At 41.6% G+C, this 15,701-nt stretch overlaps 1 protein-coding gene across 4 annotated transcripts in view; it reads right to left on the bottom strand.

Annotated features, from left to right (window-relative positions):
- wwox (WW domain containing oxidoreductase) overlaps window positions 1-15,701 on the bottom strand; it is a 1,112,408-nt gene that overhangs the window by 793,451 nt on the left and 303,256 nt on the right. For all 4 annotated transcript variants that reach the window (XR_009516344.1, XM_059993260.1, XM_059993262.1 and 1 more), the window contains exon 6: window positions 12,371-12,459. Coding sequence is in view for 3 of the 4 variants with exons in the window: in XM_059993260.1 (XP_059849243.1) it covers window positions 12,371-12,459 (89 nt within the window). In the remaining variant the exon portion in view is untranslated. The remainder of the gene's footprint in view (window positions 1-12,370; window positions 12,460-15,701) is intronic.

The raw sequence follows: 15,701 nt of genomic DNA, 5'->3' as shown, positions 1-15,701 counted from the left end.
TACACTTCACAAGAAGTTTACTTGAGATCTTTTGGGATGTATTAAATTTGTGGAAGGTACTGCACAAAAGAGTCTGTCTTTCTTCCCTCATGCTTGCTCTTTTCTTAGTCTTTCCAGTACCTTGCACCAGTTGTCCACACACTCCTGCTGCTGCTATTCGGTCAAAGAGCCAACACCCCAAAACAGTCTATCTCATGAGGAGACGTTTGATTACAACCTCCTGGAATATGAAATTATTTTGGGGGAAGCTGAAAATTCTGAAGGTAGATAAGTCACGTGGACCAGATGGACTACATCCCAGGACTCTGAAAGGTGCCGGAAGAGAGTGTTAGTCCATTGTACGTGGCCCATCAGCGTTGTCAAGCTTAACCAAGTGCAATTTCTTGCAGGTTGGCGGCAGTTATTTAAAAAGGAAGCTTCGACAGTGTCTGTCCATTATACGTGGCCTAACAGCAGATATAACTGGAGCACCAATCGTGAGTTAAATAGCAAGGAAGGTTCAGACATATAAGGGAGACACGGCCTAGCGGAGCTGTCAAAGACAGAATGATCTGAGGCAGAGTGGTAGGGCTTTGGCTCATTCGGGCTTCGGTGACTACAGGTCGAGGTGAGGTAGGTTACCTGTGAAGAAACAGGAAGTATGTCTGTGAGGCCGGTGTTCTGTACAGCGTGTCAGATGTGGTAAGTCCTGGAGACTCCCAGCCTCCCAGACAGCCACATCTGCACCAGGTGAGTTGAGCTGCAGCTCCTGAGGGATTGCGTTAGGGAACTAGAGATGCAGCTCAATGACCTTCGTCTGGTCAGGGAAACTGAGGAAGTGATAGAGAGGAATTATAAGCAAGTAGTCACACCAGGGTCTTGGGAGACAGATAAACAGTTAACAGTCAGGAGAGGAGAGGGGAGGATACTAGAGAGTACCCCTGTGTCTGTTCCCCTTAACAATAAGTAGTTCTGTTTGAGTACTATCGGGAAGGATGGCCTGTCTGGGGGAAGCAACAGTGGTCGTGCCTCTGGCACAAAATCTGGCCATGTGGCTCAGAAAGGTTGGGACAGGAAGAAGGCAGCAATAATAGAGGACACTATAGTTAGGGGGTCAGACAGGCGATTCTGTGGATGGAGGAAAGAAACATGGATGATAAGTGGCCTCCTAGGTGCCAGGGTCCGGGATGTTTTTCTGATCGTGTTCACGGTATCCTGAAGAGGGAAGGAGAACAGCCAGAGATCGTAGTGCATATTGGTACCAACGACATAGGTAGGAAAAGGGAGGAGGTCCTGATAATAGACTACAGCGAGTTAGGAAGGAGGTTGAAAAGCAGGACCTTAGGATTACTGCCTGTGCCACGCGACAGTGAGTATAGGAATAGAATGAGGCGGAGGATAAATGCATGGCTGAGGGATTGGAGCAGGGGCAGGGATTCAGACTTCTGGATCATTGGGGCCTCTTTTGGAGCCGGCGTGACCTGTACAAAAAGGATGAGTTGCACTTGAATCCGATGAGAACTACTATCCTGGAAGGGAGGTTTGCTAAGGCTATTGGGGTGAATTTAAACAAGAATTGCTGTGGGATGGGCACTGAACTGCAGAGACAGAGGAAGGGGCAGTTGGCTCACATATAGAGAAAGCTTGGAGAAATTGCAAGAGAGAGGATAGGCAAGTGGTAGAGAAAGATGTGCTCAAGACAAAACATTTGAGAAATGTTATTTTTAATGCAAGAAGCATCATGAACAAAGCGGATGAGCTTAGAGCATGGATCAGTACTTGGAGCTATGATATTGAGGCTATTACAGAAACTTAGAAGGCTCAGGGGCAGGAATGGTTACTCAGAGTGCCAGGCTTTAGATGTTTCAGAAAAGACAGGGAGGGAGGCAAAAGAGGTACAGCTGATCAGAGATAGTGTCACAGCTGCAGAAAAGGAGGAAGTCATGGAAGGGTTGTCTACTGAGTCTCTGTGTGTGGAAGTTAAGAACAGGCAGGGGTCAAAAACTCGACTGGATGTTTTTTAAGACCACCCAGTAGTAACAGGGACATCGAGGAGCAGATAGGGAGACAGATTCTGGAAAGAAATAATAATAACAGGGTTGTCGTGGTGGGAGATTTTAATTTCCCAAATATTGATTGGCATCTCCCTAGAGCAAGGGGTTGAGATGGGGTGAAGTTTGTTAGGTGTGTTCAGGAAGTTTTCCTGACACAATATGGAGATAAGCCTACAAGAGGAGAGGATCTGGTACTGGAAAATGAACCTGGCAAAGTGTCAGGTCTCTCAGTGGGAGAGCATTTTGGAGATAGTGATCACAATTCTATCTCCTTTACCATAGCATTGGAAAGGGATAGGAACAGACAAATTAGGAAATCTTTTAATTGAAGTAAGGGGAAATATGAAGCTGTCAGGCAGGAACGTGGAAGACTAAATTGGGAACAAATGTTCTGAGGGAAATGTATGGCAGAAAAGTGGCAAATGTTCAGGGGATATTTGCGTCGCGCTCTGCATAGGTACATTCCATTGAGACGGGGAAAGGATGGTAGGGTACAGGAACCATGGTGTACAAAGGCTGTTGAAAATCTAGTCAAGAAGAAAAGAAAAGCTTACGAAAGGTTCAAAAAACTAGGTAATGTTAGAAATCTAGAAGATTATAAGGCTAGCAGGAAGGAGCTTAAGAATGAAACCAGGAGGGCAAAAAGGGGCCATGAGAAGGCCTTGTCAAGTAGGATTAAAGAAAACACCAAGGCATTCTAATAAGTATGTGAAGAGCAAGAGGATAAGACATGAGAGAACAGGACCAGTTAAGTGTGGCAGTGGAAAGTGTGTATGGAACCAGAAGAGATAGCTGAGGTACCTAATGAATACTTTGCTTCATTATTCACTATGGAAAAGGACCTTGGCGATTGTAGGGGTGACTTACGACAAATTAAAAAGTTTGAGCATATAGACATTAAGAAAGAGGATGTGCTGGAGCTTTTAGAAAGCATCAAGTTGGGTAAGTCTTCAGGACCAGACGAGATGTACCCCAGGCTACTGTGGGAGGTGAGGGAGGAGATTGCTGAGACTCTGGCAATGATCTTTGCATCATCATTGGTGATGGGGAAGGTTCCAGAGGATTGGAGGGTTGCAGTTATTATTCCCTTACTCAAGAAAGGGAGTAGAGATAGACCAGGAAATTACAGACCAGTGAGTCTTACTTCAGTGGTTGGTAAGTTGATGGAGAAGATCCTGAGAGGCAGGATTTATGAATATTTGGAGAGGCATAATATGATTAGGAATAGACAGCATGGCTTTGTCAAAGGCAGGTCGTGCCTTATAAGCCTGATTGAATCTTTTGAGAAAGTGATTAAACACATTGATGAAGGTAGAGCAGTAGATATAGTGTATATGGATTTCAGAAAGGCAATTGATAAGGTACCCCATGCAAGGCTTCTTGAGAAAGTAAGGAGGCATGGGATCCAAGGGGACCTTGCTTTGTGGATTCAGAACTGGCTTGCCCACAGAAGGCAAAAAGTGGTTGTAGAGGGGTCATATTCTGCATGGAGTTTGATGACCAGCGGTGTGCCACAGGGATCTATTCTGGGACCCCTTCTCTTCATGGTTTTTATAAATGACCTGGATGAGGAAGTGGAGGGATGGGTTAGTAGATTTGCTGATGAGACAAAGGTTGGGGGTGTTGTAGGTAGTGTGGAGGGCTGTCAGAGGCTCCAGCAGGACATCGATAGGATGCAAAACTGGTCTGAGAAGTGGCAGATGGAGTTCAACCCAGATAAGTGTGAGGCGGTTCATTTTGGTAGGTCAAATATGATGGCAGAATATGGTATTAATGGTAAGACTCTTGGCAGTGTGAAGGATCAGAGTAATCTTGGGGTCCGAGTCCATAGGACACTCAAAGCTGTTGCACAGATGGACTCTGTGGTTAAGAAGGCATACGGTGCATTGGCCTTCATCAATCATGGGATTGAGCTTAAGAGCCAAGAGGTATTGTTACAGCTAGAGAGGACCCTGGTCAGACCCCACTTGGAGTACTGTGCTCAGTTCTGGTCACCTCACTACAGGAAGGATGTGGAAATTATAGGAAGGGTGCAGAGGACACTTACAAGGATGTTAACTGGATTGAGGAGCATGCCTTACGAGAATAGGTTGAGTGAACTTGGCCTTTTCTTCTTGGAGCAACGGAGGATAAGAGGTGACCTCATAGAGGTGTATAAGATGATGAGAGGCATCGATCATGTGGATAGTCAGAGGCTTCTCCCCAGAGCTGAAATAGCTATCACCAGAGGGCACAGTTTTAAGGTGATTGGAAGTAGGTACAGAGATGTCAGGGGGAAGTTTTTTATACAGAGAGTGGTGAGTGCATGTAATGGGCTGCCAGCAACGGTGATGGAGGTGGATACAATAGGGTCTTTTAAGAGACTCCTGGATAGGTACATGGAGCTTAGAAAAACAGAGGACTAAGGGTAACCCTAGGTAATTTCTAAACTATATGTTTGTCACAGCATTGTGGGCTGAAGCACCTGTACCGTGCTGCAGTTTTTCTATGTTTCTATGTTGCTAGAGATCTTTCAAGAATCACTCAAATTTGGAATGGTTACAGAGGACTGGAAAATTGCAAAAATCACTCCACTCTTTAACAAGGGAGGAATGGTAAAAGACAGGAAATCAAAGGCCAGTTAGGCTGACCTCAGTGGTTAGCAAAATGAAGTCCATTTTTGAGGATGAAGTTTGGGGGCACTTGGAGGCACACTAGGCTGAAATCATCATGGTTTCCTTAATCTAACATATCTTTCACTCATCTGTTGTTTCACGGCAATGTTCATGAATATTTGTCAATTGATGGACTCGAACACACAAATAATATTGGGATTTACTTACAAAGCAAATACAAGGCAAACTTCCTCACCATGTTCATTCACAAAACCCATGTATCAATACTTGGCCAAGATCTTCCTTGGCCTTCTACAAGAAAAAATTAAATGAAAGAACCTGACAAAATGAAGCTGCTTTATTTTATGTATTTTATTTGACTTGCACACCATTGACAAGTCCAAAACTTGTCAGCCTTCTACAATGACAGTGGACCACTAACTTTAATGACTCTCATTGTGCTGCAAGATAGTTCAAATATGGACTTCTGAAGTTTTGAGAAAGTGGAAGTGAATTGTATCAGTGATGCATTTCAAGTCAGAGTGATACATAACTTAAAAGTGTCATTATTCCCATGTGCTTGTACCTTGATCCATCCAAGCAGAAGGTATCCTAGCATAGGGTGTAGGTGACAGAGAATCTTTAACAAGTTGCTGTCATTCACCTAATACCAAAAATGATGGACGAGATGTCAATCAATTTGACTGGTTTTTCAAGTTCATTTTGAACAGGTTTGTTGTTGTATTCATCCAGGTAAGTGGAGACTTATTTCATTACTCTACTAAATGCTTAACCATATAACCATATATAACCATATAACAATCACAGCACGGAAACAGGCCATCTCGGCCCTCCTAGTCCATGCCAAACTCTTAATCTCACCTAGTCCCACCTACCTGCACTCATCCCATAACCCTCCATTCCTTTCCTGTCCATATACCTATCCAATTTTACCTTAAATGACACAACTGAACTGGCCTCTACTGCTTCTACAGGAAGCTCATTCCACACAGCTATCACTCTCTGAGTAAAGAAATACCCCCTCGTGTTTCCCTTAAACTTCTGCCCCCTAACTCTCAAATCATGTCCTCTCATTTGAATCTCCCCTACCCTCAATGGAAACAGTCTATTCACGTCAACTCTATCTATCCCTCTCAAAATTTTAAATACCTCAATCAAATCCCCCCTCAACCTTCTACGCTCCAATGAATAGAGACCTAACTTGTTCAACCTTTCTCTGTAACTTAAGTGCTGAAACCCAGGTAAGATCCTAGTAAATCGTCTCTGCACTCTCTCTAATTTATTGATATCTTTCCTATAATTCGGTGACCAGAACTGTACACAATATTCCAAGTTTGGCCTTACCAATACCTTGTACAATTTTAACATTACATCCCAACTTCAGTACTCAATGCTCTGATTTATAAAGGCCAGCGTTCCAAAAGCCTTCTTCACCACCCTATCTACATGAGACTCCACCTTCAGGGAACTGTTATTCCTAGATCTCTCTGTTCCTCTGCATTCCTCAATGCCCTACCATTTACCCTGTATGTTCTATTTGGATTATTCCTGCCAAAATGTAGAACCTTACACTTCTTCGCATTAAACTCAATCTGCCAACGTTCAGCCCATTCTTCTAACCGGCATAAATCTCCCTGCAAGCTTTGAAAACCCACCTCATTATCCACAACACCTCCTACCTTAGTATCATCGGCATACTTACTAATCCATACTTCTTTGTAAATACTGGGCAAACAAGAAAGCAAGTCACTTGGCAGTAAATTGCCTGTTTCTGACCACCTCTTGTCTGCATTTTTGGAAAGCTGGTCCAGTTGAGTTTCTACTCAAAGTTCAAAGTTTTAAGTAAAATTTATTATCAGAGTACATGCATGTCACCACATACAACACTGATTTTTTCCCCTGTGGGCATACTTAGCAAATCTACAGAACAATGATTATAAACAGGATCAATGAATAAAAAAGTATGCAAATGCAATATAAATAAATAGTAATAAATAACTAGAACATGAAATAACAAGACAAACAGACCTTAAATGAACAACACACACAAAATGCTGGTGGAACACAGGAGGCCAGGCAGTATCTATAGGGAGAAGTGTTGTCACCGTTTCGGGCCGAGACCCTTTGTCAGGACTAGACCTTAAAGTGAGATTGTGGCGACCCACTTTCTGCGCAGGCAAACCGGCTCATAAACAGCCAGCACGCAGGGGGAGACTTTGGTAATGCACCTCTGACGTCATTTCCGCCTGGAGTGGGCGGGCGCTAGGGATTTAAATGCCAGCGCCGCGAAGTTTGAATAAACTAGTCTCGAAACGACCTAACGATTGTGTGTCGTTATTTCAGCGCTGTGTGTAGCACATCGCTACATTGGTGACCCCGACGGTCCAAATGGGATTTGGACCAAAGATGACCGACTCTTCATCTGTTCACGCAGTTTCACTAAAACTGCCGACTTCCTGGACGCTGCGACCACACGTGTGGTTTAGCCAAGCAGAAGCCCAGTTCCAGATTCGGTAGATATCCTCTGAGTCCAAGCGTTACTACCACGTGGTGAGTGCCCTTGACAAGGAGACGGCCGCCCAGGTTGCAGATTTCATACAGTCACCCCTGGAAGAAGGCAAATATGAAGCATTCAAGGTACTGCTCATTGGAACTTTTGGCCTCTCATGGCGTGAGCAGGGTGCCTGCCTGCTTCACCTGAACGGTTTGGGAGACAGACTGCCATCAGCATTGATGAACCTAATGCTGTCCCTGGCTGACCGACACAAGCCCTGCCTCATGTTCGAGCAAGCGTTCCTAGAGCTACTGCCCAAGGACATACATCTGCTGCTGGCCAACGCAGATTTCAGTGAACCCCGGAAGGTGGCAGCCCGGGCAGAAGTGCTGTGGAAAGCCAAGAGGGAGAGCGTGGCACCCGTCCGTCAGATTACCAGGCCACGTGCCCAACAGCAGACCAGACCAGGCCCGGCAGGGGGGCGCACACAACACAGGGGCAGGAGTGAGGAAGCCAGTGAACAGTGGTGTTTCTACCACCAGCGGTGGGGCACAAAAGCCCGCCATTGTCGCCCGCCCTATAGGGGCCAGCTGCCACTAATGACTATGGTGGCTGGCCACCAGGACAGCCTCGTCTGGGACAAACAGTCGGGACGCCGCTTCTTGGTCGACACCGGAGCGAGATCAGCGTCTTGCCCCCGACGGAGTACTACACTTGCAACAGAAAACCAAAACCCACCCTGAGGGCTGCAAATGGCCCGCACAGTGCAGCTGCAGTTCAGCGTCAGCCGGTTCATGTGGGGCTTCACACTGGCCGTGGTGGCCCAACCACTCCTGGGGGCGGTCTTCTTGCGAGCTCACAGCCTGCTGGTTGACTTGCAAGGGAAAAGACTGGTACATGCTGAGACTTTCCAGACATTCTCCCTGGGTGAAGCCAAGTTGCCGGCCCCACACCTGGACTCCATCACACCGTTGGACAATGAATTCACAAGAATCCTGGCGGACTTTCCATTGATTCTAGCACCGCAGTTCACAGCAGTCATGCCCAGACACGGGGTACAGCACTACATGTGTGTAGCACATCGCTACAAGATCTTCAATTGTGGGAATTCTCCAGCACATGGATGTCTCAGTGCCAGAAATGCAAGTGTAACTTAATTCAGTTGGTTACTGCCTGAAAATCATGCACTAGTAACATTACTTACTACCTATCAGCTCAAGCCCAAACATTGTTCAGTCCTTCCTATATGGTGGCATCAACTGGGTCAATATCTGGGTAGGTGCAAATAGAGTGATACATTTCTCAATTATCTTAAAACTGAAGAAGTGCGAATGATTAAGCTACAAAATTTGGCTGGGCCTAGGGCATTTTCATATGGCAGTCCTACAGTAATATACCGGAAATAGGATGATTAACACCCAATAACAACCATCATTCTTTGTTCAAGATTTGACTCAAGCCATTTGAGGGTTTTCCCTGGGTTAATCTTAGTAATGCATCCTGTAGCTTCTAAATTTTGATAAGATGAGTATTAAAAAAATGAGTAACACACAAAATACTGGAGGAACTCAGCAGGTCAGGCAGAATCTATGGAAAGGAATAAAGAGTTGACATTTTGGGCCAAGGTCCCGATGAAGGGTCTTTGTCCAAAATGTTGAGTCTTTATGCCTGACCTGCTGAGTTCCACCAGCGTTTGTGTATGTTATCTGGATCTCCAGCATCTGCAAAATCTCCTGTCTTTATAAAATAAAAATGAGTTTGCTTCTCTTGCTGCAATATGTACCGAGGTAAAAGGACTAATTTTTTCCAGCAAATTCAAAATCCCTATTAAAACCATGCTCTTCTTATTATAAGTTAACATAATTTTACATATATAAAGGAAAAATGAGAGAACAAGTAATGAGGGACAACAACAGATCCACTCACAGCATTCCTCTAAAGATGATTTTTAGCATTCTAGCATAAATACCTACTTCACATGAATGGCTATTAGCCGAGGATACTTGAAAAAAACACAAACAACTTGTCACATAACTGGAGCAGTTTGCCACGTTGTTTGCGGGGGGGGGGGGGGAGTTTCTCCCCCGATGGTTGTTTTTATCTGATCAACAAGATGTATACATATAATACTTTAAAAATCTCAAACTTTAACACAAAAAAATGCTGGAGGAACTCATCAGGTCAGGCAGCATCTGTGGAGTGGAATGCTCAGGGCCGAAATTCTTCATCAGGACTCATGATGAATGGTTTCAGCCCAACACATCGACTATTTATTCCTTTCCACTTATGCTACCTGACCTAATGAGTTCCTCCAGCATATTGTGTATGTTCTCCTGGATTTCCACCATCTCCAGAATCTTGTTTTTAGATTTTAAGAACCAGGTTAAGTTTTCAAATGTACTTACCTGCAATTGCTGAAATGAAAACATTATTGTTTTAACATGAATTTCAAATTTCCATTTAATTCCAAAACAAATTCTTTTGTCTCAAGTTCCTTTTACATAACCAAAGGACGTAAGCCAGACACTCCACTTGTGAATGTTGATTTAACTAACATAAACTGTGCATATTTGGCACTGCGACTTGTGATCACAGAGTGGTCTTGGCCTATTATTTTGTGGCTTATTTTATTTAAAATAATCTTTCCAACTGTCCCAACAGAGTGTACATGCAAATATTATTAAATTAGGAACAATGAGATACAGCCTTCACCGAATTTAGTAGCTGAGTCACATATTGGGTTAATTCTGCACTATATGTGGAATTTTTGAGTATCAATTGTGTAAAGAAGCTCAGTGACATGATCAGAAATATTCATTCACTACCTTTTTAAATTTAAGGCAAATTCCCCACACCCCCACCCCTCACCAACCCATGAAACTTTGACTCTTATAGTCCTTGTGTCATAGTTTTTAGTAGGATCTGATTCCATGGGCCACACCCAAGTATGTTTTTATCCTCCAAAATTTTAAAGCTAATATTAATCATCCCTGAAATCATCGAGTACACCCCTTATTCCTGGTTTCAGATATGTAACTCATTAAAGCAGTTCCAGAAATTGGAAGAAATACTCTTCAGTCAACACACACAAAATGCTGGGGGAACTCAACAGGACTGGCAGCATCTATGGAAAAGAGTACAGTCAACGTTTCAGGCCAAGACCCTTCAGCAGGATTGTACTCTTTTCCATAGATGCTCCCTGGCCTGCTGAGTTCTTCCAGCATGTTGTGTGTATTGCTTGGATTCCCAACATCTGCAGATTTTCTCTTGTTGCGATTGAAATACTCTTCGGTGACAGGGAATTGAGAAATATGAGTCATGCTCAGACAGAAGAGATTGAATTTAATTTTGCAATATATTTATTGCAGACATTGTTGGCTGTGACCTGTTCCGGTGCTGTGTTGTTGTATGTTCTGTGCTCATGGAAAATAATTGATCACAGGATACTTTACTTAAAAGCATACACAGATAATTTGGATAAGTACATGGATGGGAGGGGTATGGAAGGCTACGGTTTGGGTGCAGGTCGATGGGACTAGGCAGGAAAATAGTTCAGCACAGACCAGGTGGGCTGAAAGGCTATTTTCTGTGTTGCGGTGTTCTATGACTCTAATACACAAGCCATGTATGTTTACTATGAAGCAGAATGCAATGTTTGCATTTCAAGTTGTGGTTAGGACTAGATCTGTTGTACTGATCCATCCAAATAGAAGAAAGCAGCATTTGGTCAAAGCACCAAGAAACAGAAATAAATCTTCCAATCAAAGCATTTTTTTAGCACCTACAAAATCTGGATAAAAAGACTGCAAACGCTGAAATCAAGAGCAATACACTAATACTGATGGTGCTCAGTAAGTCAGGCAACATCTATAGAGGGAGATGGACACATGATGTTTAAGGTTGAGACCTTTCATCTCCTGTCCAAATGAAGGTTTTCGACCCAAGATGATCCTCCACAGATCACAATCATGAGAAAACCTGCTGACATTGGAAATCCAAAGCAACACACACTAAATGCTGGAAGAACTCAGCAGACCAGGCTATATCTATGGAAAAGAGTAAACAGTCAACGTTTTGGGCCAAGACTCTTCAATCAGGATTGGAAAGGAAGGGGAGAAGTCAGACTTTGTTGCTCCCTCCATAGGCGCTGCATGATCTATTGAATTTCTCCAGAATTTTGTTCCTTCATTACAAAATGTGTTCTATCAAGTGAAATGGGTCAATTAGAAGGAAATTTGATGGGATTGGATCAAAATATATGATATACTACATATTAAAATAATTGTAAAAATAAATTCAAGGCAATAATCCTTTTACTGATTTTAACCTCACAGCAAACGAGAGAAAGAATAGTTATACATCATCACTAGATAATGGGATTAGCAATTGTCTTAAATTAAAACAGGACTACAAACAAAGTTTGCAGAACACCTTAAAGATGTCAGCCAATCAAAAAAAAAGAGAGCTCAGCTCAACATCTTCTTTCTGTGTTTAGTTTAATGTATTTTGAGGGGATTCACCAGAGTCTAATCGACAGATTATAAACCTCCTTCAAATTCAGATTGAGGGTCAGGACAAATGTAACCAAATGGAAGGATTTGTGTTCTCAGAGGTAATAAATTATGTTATTTCATTTAAAAGGAAAGCCACATCAGTTAGTCTAATAAAGCTGGTTATTATAAAAGTCACTCGAGCAGGAAGCATAAACGGAGTTATTGTTGCCAGAATAGCAGTGTTTTTATTTTAAACAAAACCAGTAATCAGAATCAGGTTTAGTATCACCAACATATGTCGTGAAATTTGTTGACTTTATGGCAGCAGTGCAATGCAATATATCATAATAGAGAAAAACAAAATTACAGTAAGTGTGTATATATATATAGTTAAACTAAATAAGTAGTGCAAAAATAGAAATTAAAAAGTAGTAAAGTAGTATTTATGGGTTCAATGGCTGTTCAGAATTCGGATAGCAGAAGGGTACCTTCTTCCTGGTGGTAGCAATGAAAATAAGGCATGACCAGGGTTTTGGGGGTACTTAATGCTGGATGCCATCTTTTTGAGGCATCGCTCCTTGAAGATGTCCTGAATACTACGGAGGCTAGTGCCCATGGGGGAGCTGACTATGTTTACAATTCTCTGCAGCTTACTTCAGTCCTGTGCAGTAGACCCCCCGCCCCCACCCTTACCAGACAGTGTCAGTTAAGTAAAAGTTTTTGAATGCAACTTACAGGTCCCTTGCCTTGAAAGCTTCAGCAAACTGTTGGACACTTCGGAGGGAAGACAGGTCCAGAATCATGGCTTCTACTTTAGCTTTATGCTGAAATAAAACACAAATGGACAAATTTACAAATCATGAAAAATAGCCAACCCTCATCCAAATATTGAAAAGCAGAGTACCTTATATGGGCTGGCCTCTATAACAAATTATTGGCAAAGTGCATTTTCAATGACAAGAAAAAAAAACAACTAAAACAAGTGAAATGGCCCATATTCACTCTACAGCTCATGAAATAAAGTGCTGATAACTCTGAGCTGTTGAGATGACAAGTTTGATGAAGCCATTTGGCAGTTGTAAATTACAAGTTTTGTGTTTTCGCTGACTCCATTTATAAAGTTTTTTTGGGTAGGTAATTTACTCATTTCACACCACTCCAATCTTATCTTGAGACTACCAGTTGAGTTATTTGAGTTCAAGGCAATTTGCCAAAGTAATTCCAGCAATCTGAATTGTGAACTGCTGTGTAAATACACATCTGAAGTGTAACACAGCAGAAGGAAGCATGCACTTAGGAAAGTTAACACAAAACAAAACAACTACTCTTAAAAGCTTTTCTGAACCACAACATGCAATGCATTCTTCCTTAAATGGATTACATTATGGATGTTCATAAAAAGATGGTTCATAAAAAGTAGGGAGAACGGTGTTAAGAGTCCATAGTAGATGTAGTTTTATTCAACCATTGAGCACCTTTTTTATTCATAAATACTAGCATTTTCCATTGAGCCATAAAAATCTTTTTAACAAAGCTTTTCTTCAAAGGGAAAAAAATTATTTCTGTAAGTGAAAACTGATTTACATTCTTGCTAAAAGCTTTGTCATGGTTTTATCCTGTCATAAATCTTAAATCCATTATTAATGATCTTGTGGATGTAGAAACTATGCCCAGAGTACAATAGTAGTAGCTGGGTTAAAAATGTTGTATATCCAAAAACACAAAGCTGTTATTTGGGATCACTTTCAAGAACTCTTCATCTCATATTCTCAATAGTCATTGTTTGTTTGTGTGTTTGCTTGCTTGCTTGTTTGTTTGTTTGTTTGTTTGTTTATCTATCTATCTATCTATCTATCTATCTATCTATCTATCTATTATTATAATTCTTTTTGTATTTGCAGTTTGGTGTTTTGTTTACACATTGATTGATTGTCCATCCTGTTGGCTGTGGTCTTCCACTAATTCTATTATGTTTCTTGTAGTTGCTGTGAATACCCTCAAGAAAATGAATCTCAGAGTTGTATATGGTGACATACATGTATTTTGATAATAAATGTACTTTGAACTTTGATTTTTAGTTTCACGTAAACTATTGAGAAAGGGCAGAAAATGACAGATGAGGACAGAAATAATGATAATTTCAAAGTCAATCACAAAAAATAAAGATTATGTTGACCATTTCATTCCTACAAATAATTTAACACTGTTAAAAATATTTTGTTCCATCCATCTGAAATCCAAAACAAAAACAAACATCAGTGTCCAAAAATGGATAAAATGGTTAAAGTATGCAAACGTGTTTATTTTCTTTTAAGATTAAGGAGGTTTGCCATGCCAACAAATTCTCCACCAAAATATTCTACAAATGTAATGTTTAAAGCATCCTGACTTGTTGCAACATGGTCTAGTATGGCTGCTTGAATGTCCAGGAACACAAGAAGCTGCAGAATAGTGGACTAAGCCCAGGCTCATCCCTCCAACCATTGACAGTATCTACATGAAGTTCTACCTCAAGAAGGTAACGTCTAATCACCAACGACCCCACCATTCACACCATGCAATCTTACTTTTCACATGCAACTGCTTACATCAACAATACATAAGTCAAAATAGGGTTGAGAGCTTCAAGTTCCTGAAATTAAACATCACCAATAGCTCACCCTGGTCCAACTAAATGATGCCATGATCTAGAAAGCTCACCAGTGCCTCTACTTTCTCAGAAAGCTGAAGAAATTTGGTATTTTCCCCTTGATCCTCACCAATTTTTATTGATGCACCAAAGAAAGGATCTAATCAGGATAGATCATGGCTTGTAATGGCAAATGATCTGCACGTGCCCACAAGAAATCACAGAGAATTATAGCTACAGCTTGGCACACCACAACAACAGCCTCCCATCAATGGACTCTGTCTATACTTCTTGTTGCCTCAGTAGAGCAACCAGCATAATTAAAGACCTACCAACCCTAGGTTTGTTTTCCATGTGAATGCTGTGTTTCTGATGCCAGGTGCCTGTGATGCTGCTGCAAGTAAGTTTTTCATTGCATCTGTGTATCCATGTACTTGTGAATTACAATTAACTTCAACCGTTGCAAATAGGTGGGCAGCTATACCATACAGTCTTTCAAGCCTGTTCTGTAATTCATTCAAACCTACACCTTTGCCATTACCCAACCACTCCCCATACCCATTTCTTCCCTTGAATGACAACCAAACCTACAGAGTTCAGTGGCTTACTCTTGTATTATCTTTTTTACATTCTTGCAGTAAAGAAGGTTGAGAAGAAATTTAAGGTGGTATGCTAAATCAGGTCAGACTTAAACAGAACAACATAGAGAGCTGTTGTTCACTTTAACAGGTTTCTCAAAAACAGGGGTGACATCGCTAACCGAAGGGCAGAAGAGACAAGAGGATTCAAGAAAACTTATTTTTATGCAAGTTACAGTCTGGCGCTCCTGCCTCTAATTGTGAAATTGAGAGAAATTGACTTTCATGGCTGTAAGAAAATGAATGGTTTGTCGTACAAGGAGTGACCATGGACTTTATGGTCTGAATGGTATCCTTCTGTGCCGTGAAGATTCAGATTCTAAACCCTCTAGTCCAGGAGTTCCCAACTTAGGATCCATAGACTCCTCAGTTAATGGTCGGGATCCATGACATAAAAAAGGTTGAGAACCCAGTCTCTAATCAGAAGAAATCCATCAATCAAAAGAAAGCAATCATTACAACTTCCATTATTTTAAGGATAAGCAGCTCCTAATGAATAACAAAATAATTTCATGTCATCTTAGGAAGGTGTTAAGATCCTAGAGAAAGTGAAGAAGAAATTTATGAGCACACAACTGGAGCAGGAAGTCTTCAGATTTAAAATTAGACTACATAAGGAGAGATTGCTCTCCCTGGCGCAAAGAATTACAACTCAAGGAAGCAACAATCTTAAACATTTTAAAAGCTGGTGAAACATTTTAGACTGTGTGCCCTGGGCAGCAAAAATATTACTGATATGATTGACCAGCATTGATTTCAGTTATTCTGTTAAAAAGAATAATATAAAATTTCTCATCAA

Source organism: Hypanus sabinus, chromosome 17, assembly GCF_030144855.1.
Source record: "Hypanus sabinus isolate sHypSab1 chromosome 17, sHypSab1.hap1, whole genome shotgun sequence".
Taxonomy (NCBI): domain Eukaryota; kingdom Metazoa; phylum Chordata; class Chondrichthyes; order Myliobatiformes; family Dasyatidae; genus Hypanus; species Hypanus sabinus.
Note: the sequence above shows the minus strand (reverse complement) of the source record. Positions and strands in the feature narration are given on the sequence as shown.